General features: G+C 40.5%; 1 protein-coding gene across 1 annotated transcript; it reads right to left on the reverse strand.

Annotated features, from left to right (window-relative positions):
• Positions 1 to 572: 572 nt before the first annotated feature.
• LOC118743412 (extracellular serine/threonine protein kinase four-jointed-like) lies at positions 573 to 5,862 on the reverse strand. Its single transcript, XM_036476063.1, has one exon. The coding sequence runs from the start codon at positions 4,758 to 4,760 to the stop codon at positions 2,658 to 2,660; it is 2,103 nt and encodes a 700-aa protein (XP_036331956.1). The 5' UTR covers positions 4,761 to 5,862; the 3' UTR covers positions 573 to 2,657.
• Positions 5,863 to 6,079: the final 217 nt, after the last annotated feature.

Consider the following 6,079-nt stretch of genomic DNA (forward strand, 5'->3'; position numbering starts at 1 on the left):
TAACTTAAGTATAAAAAGTTGTATGAATTTTTTCTAACGAAATTTGATAGCTCACAGTACATATCGCTCACCATCTTCGAAAGTGACACAACTCAAAATTTGTCATTTTTGAAATGATGGAATAAAAATTTACCCAGAGCTTGTATTTACCTTTCAGCAAAAGCTGGTGCGAATTTTTGTTATAGTTTGTTGAAAACCCTAAAGTAAAGTCTTACTTGCCCATGTGCTAATAAATAGTTTTTCGCATATTCTGAGGAACGTTTAATTTTAATTGTGTCTTCTTTGAAGATAGTGTGCAATATGTATGTATAAGGAGATTAGACTTTGTTTTTAGTTAGAATTGAACATTTTCTAAAATTTCTAATTTCTTTGTTGGACAATGAAAAGTCTTACATCTAAGTTTATCGCTCTATAGGTGAGTAATTTCAAACTTGAGAACAGCTACAAGCAATTCTATTTAAACATTTCAACAAGGAATTCTGTGTACGGAATACACGCTAAAAAATAATTTTTATTTCGTGTTTATAAAATAAAAGGCCGAAATAACGGTTATTTAAGGATTAATTAAATAAAAGTTAAAAAACAATTGTTAAAGAGCAATTTTTTTAATAAAAGTTATAACTGTTACGGTCCCTGCAAAAACACCATGGCAAGAAGATACAGAGAATATCTGACTTAGAAGAATAAATATATATAATAGGAAACTTTTGTTCTTGTTACTAGTATTTGTATTTTTTAGAGAAACTTTTTTTTCTTTGGAATAGAATTCAGATTTAAATCTTTTAGAAATATATAACATGGTATCATTTTATACATATAACCGTACTGTATCAACTGGATCGACAAAAAATTAAAAATATAAAATACGTTTTTTTTATTGCATGAAAACAACATCATAACTAAGACGAATTTTGATAGTAAACTACATAGCAGATTTATAAGAAATATTTTTTTCAAAAAATAAAACCGACAAGTGTATATGAAAGTTTTTACTTATGGTTCGATTTGGCTCAAATTCGGGGCATGTCAGTTTATAACAGCTATAGGATTACAACAAAAATATATATATATATATATAAAAGGATTTTATCTAAGCAGCGGTCACCAATCGGCAATCAAAGGCAAACCTCCGAGCATATTCCTGCCATGAGAAAGCTTCTAAATAAAAAACCATGTTCTGTTCGAAGGCGGTGTTTAAACATCAAGACGACGCACACCACTAGTTGGAAGCGAAGCTCGACCAAAAGCCTAACAAAAATGTGAGTGAAAAATATTTTATTTCTGAGTGCATCGAAGTTAAGGTCGTCTAGTAGAAGAAGTGACTTATGGTTATCGCAAAAGGGCAGAAGAACATCACGTGAAAAATCCACCTTCATTGAGAATTGCTTGAAAACATCGATACGACTTCGGTATGTTTCAGGTTGAGATCAATGCAATGAATATAGCAGCTTCATGTGTATATAAATTATCAATCCGAGATCTAGACATTTCAGACGGCCATGAATAACTCGCTTTATGCTCAAAAAAGTAGAAGAAACGGGCAATATCTTTCTTAGCACATCATCCATATATCTGGGACCCGAGCTTAATATACGATGAACACGGAACGTGACAATTCTGTAGGGGAATGCGAGTCGCCACAGAGATATTGGCCATATGGACCCGAATTTGGGTTTCGGTTTTGTAAAATCAATTTTCTTGATCGAGCATATCGCAAGCCCAAAAATGCGCTTCAAATTTCTAACGAGCGCCAAAGATCGGGACGGTTTAAGAGACATCTGGAGATAGGTTTGGTAAAATCTTCTTTCAATGTAGAAGTCCGCGGCTTTAGAGCGACCGGGATTTGTCTCATGCCTGAAACATGAGTAGAATACAATGCCATTAAGACCCTTTAAGTTGGATTATTAAATGATTTGCACAACCAGCGTTTCAGAGCACGCTGCGTAAAGCTTGTCTTATAACAAAAAATATAGTTTAGAATGTGATCATAACATTTTTTTTATAAAAAAGCGTTGGTTGTGAAAGATAGAAAGCTTGAATAATGCCCATATTTTTTTTTAATTCTATCTCCTTCATGCTCAGGATTTTTCAGTACTCTTGGAACTTATTACTTTGTGAGGTTTTCTTTCGATTAGTGAAATGTATTTCAGAATTCCAAAATTAAATTGAGATAGTGAAGTAACATACAATGAAATCAGAATCACATGACTCTCGTATACCATAGGTATATCTTAGTTGCTCCTTTACATACCTAACACACACGTATGTAGGTATGTGTGTTTTTGGCGGCAAAGTTACATATTTTTGTGTACAGAACATCCTCAGCCAAAACAAATGTTAAGCACTTATCAGTGGGAATGACATACTTAAGTCTTTTTGTCTCGACTACCTATGCACTACGTGTTAAATTACCATTACTTTACTCACAGAAACTTAAAAATTATGACTTTACAATGACTTTTCGGGAGCGCCTCGATTACTTTTGGATTCTATAATATATACATAACTACCCACAATAATTCCTATTTACATGATTGAACTCTAAATCGCACCTATTTTACAGTCAATTTTTACATAAAGCACCTCAACCATAATATTTTTATTTTTTTTTTTAACTTTTCTAACTTTCAACATTCCCTTTCGCTTACTATCAATCATTATCTATCATCCATCAGCTGCTTACATTTTTCCACCTGCTCCAGCACTCGATCAATGCGATCGCTGAGTATCTTAATTGATTTATCCGGCAAAGCTGGCAGCACATCCCGCACTTCGTCGCTCGCCGTCTGCTCGAACAATTCCCGTAGCTTGCGTCCCGCACCGGCCGCACGCAGTTGCTGCAGTGCTCGTATGGTGGGCTCACGGAATACGCACAAATTGTTCAGCAGCAGACCATGGTAGGCCTCGTATTTCTTGAGCAGTCTATAGCCGTGCAGCAAACCGGATTCGTTGTCGAGAAAGATAAGTAGTTGTGAATTAGATTGGCGTGCCAAATTATGCGCAGGCGCGGCCATAATTTCCGCATTCCACTGATAGTTGTAGAGATTGTTAACAACGCGATCGAGGTTCGCTATCAAATAGTCGAAGACAATCAAATCCGACCATTGAGCGAGCTCAACCAGCCGCTCCAGAGCGAGTGAGGTTGGCGTGATGAATATATCCAGGGACGAATCAGAGAAGGCAGACATCGGTGGGCTCGGCGCTTGAACGCTATTGACAGAACCATACGAGTCGCGTCCACTGGTTACCAAACTTTCAGCCACCAAAGGCTGTGGCGCTGTGGCCGCTTTGACAGATGTCAAAGCCCGAGTAATATTCCATACATCGTGTTTGTTCAAATGTCGATCGAGCGGTTGGAATGGCTGCGGTATGCCGGCGGGCTCGAGATTGGGCAGCCAACGCGTCAGCACCACCGGACGCTGCTGTTGCCACTGCGCTTGTGTTATGTCTTGCACCACGTTGGACCACTTCTCCGTCTCACCATTCACAGTTACCACGGCACTAGGCGCGAGGTTGCTCATATTCAGCAAGCGTCCCAGATAGAACGAGAAGATTTCGCCTTGGATTTGGTCGGTATTTTGGCGGTATCGCGCACAAGCGCGTGTGCCGTCGCTGAAGACCATCATGCGGTTTTGCATGCGTCCGCAGCCTGGTTCGAGGCGTTGCACCACAGCTGGCGATGTCACATATGCATTCCAATCACGCGTGTCTTGTGCGCTGAAGCCTTTTGGTAGGGCGCGTTCTACCTGCTCGCCCCAGAAGATGTTTGAGTTAATGATGCCCAGCAAGCGGCGCTCAAGCGGATGTTTCTTCTTCTGCACTGTGGGCCGTTGGAGTGTTTGCTTCGTTAACACAACAGCGGGGGCAGAGTCGAAAGCCGTGCTTGGTTTCGAAGCATATTGGCCTAATGGTTGTCCCAGAGGCTTATCTATGATGTTATGCACCGTAAAAGAAGACCGCCTTTGCGCACTTAAATGTACGTTGTCACTTAATATTTCTTCAGCGTTGACTCTCGCATGTCTGTCACTGATGAAGGCCACCGAAAACGGGCTGAGCGGACCAACACTGAGATCGCCAATCGTAGCTGTCGGTGTATGATTGCGCTGTGGCTTGTCGCGAGGCAGTGGTTTCCAATACAAATCAGCGGCTATGCTCGGCGCAAGTTTGTTATCTAAACTTTTTGAGCTATCCGGAGACGTATGCTCTATAAGCGGCCCCGCTTTTTGCGCACTTGACATATTTAAAAATACATGACGAAGATCAAGCATTGGCACGAAGACGCCAAGCAGCAGGCCGAAGATGAATGCGACCATAATACAGAGCAGGCAAGTCTGTCGCTGAAACCAGCGCCGTCGACTAAGCGGCAATAGCGTGAAGGACGCCGATGATTCACTGCTGGGATAGCGATACGGCGGCGGCATGACGCTCAGACTGTGCTGCAGTGAGCCAGCGGCTGCGTTATCGGCGCCGTGCGTAATATAGGCGGCGCTGTTAATTATAAGCTCTGGAGGTTGGACTTCGGCGTACGACGTGTCCAAATGTTTTTCGTTATCTCCGATGGATGGTTGACAAGTTCGATTAGTCGAATTATTGTTGGCTTGTGTTGCGTTTTGGAATTCGTCATGCATGGTTTTGTATTGATTTTGCGAATGGTCGGAAGCTTTAAGCTTAAATTTGGCGGTGAAAGCTCGAATGATGTTGGAATGAAAGCTCGAACTCTCAGTGTTGTTAGTGCTTGCTTTGTTCGGGTAGCTTGTCATGCTGGCACCATTTTCCAGTTTTGCTTTGGTTCACTAAGTGTTTTCTGATTGAATAGACGTTTTAAGTTGCGAAATAGCCCTTTCACTCGAAGAGACTTTTATTGTTCTTCCTTGGTAGGATTTCACTGTGTCTGTAATTGAAAAACTTTTATGACACACAAAGTTTATTTAGCTATGCGCGCAACAAAAGCTTGTCTTGCATATTTGATCGATACATATATGGTATGGTACTGCAGATTTACGACACAGTTTTTATATTAAATTTTTTTTTATTTTTCATTGTACATTGCCATTTGCACTTATGAAGATTTTTATTATTCAATTCAATCAGCATTAAGTTAGAATGAGTTGTCAAACACCAGATATTCTTAATGGATGCTTGTATGTGCACATTCGATATTTTCAATTAAGCTGTAAGCACTTGGATTTGCATTAATTTTTTGCCTTGAGTATGGTTTATAAAATGTTCACAAATGCCTTTTTATTATGTTGAAGGTCGCCGGAGTATTCACCATTTTATTTTCTATTTCTCACGACTTTTCAAGTTATTCCGTGTATATTTTGGATAGTAGATTTTTCACCATTTCCACCGTAGCCGTCGGTACGATTATCAGACGTTGCTGCTCAAAGGTTTTAAGGGCACATAAAACACATTAGTCTTTGTTCCTTACATTGAATGGCATAATTTTTCTATCTGCGACAGTTTGCAAGCTGTGTCATAGACGTACGTGCATATTTACGTTTGTATGTTCAAACATTCACCGATCCGTGGCAAACCGTGTGGCCGATACCGACATTCGACTTTGAAGCTGGGAAGTAACAGCAAATTACACGACTGCGTTTCACCAAGTACTACACACACAAGTTACTTAAGTAAGCATCGCTTGCCATGCGCTAGTTCTCTAGTTCTAGTTCTGCACAATTTTTAAATACAAAAAAAAATCGTAAGCACAGCTTGCAATTTCATAACATTCGCACCCATTTTTTAGTTCACTCAAATTGAAAACCATGTCAGAAGTTTCCCATTAATTCTACCAACACATTGTTTTTTCAATTAGCACCGTGTAAAAGTTTTCCGCTTTTCGTACCGCACGCAACGAAATCCAACTGCAGACTGACTTAGAATTGCTCGCTGCACAACATTAAAGCAGCACTGGGCGCCAGCCACCGTCACCAACACTCTTCACTCATAGCCAGACAGCCAGCCGGCCGGCCAGCCAACAGGCGCTCGCTCACAGCCCTCGCTCGCCGATCCGCACCATATTCACGCGCATTCATTCATTGACTCACAAACACCAGCACGGACCACCTGAGTATCG

This window comes from Rhagoletis pomonella, unplaced genomic scaffold, assembly GCF_013731165.1.
Source record: "Rhagoletis pomonella isolate Grant_MI unplaced genomic scaffold, Rhpom_1.0 Rhpom_scaffold_00007, whole genome shotgun sequence".
NCBI lineage: Eukaryota > Metazoa > Arthropoda > Insecta > Diptera > Tephritidae > Rhagoletis > Rhagoletis pomonella.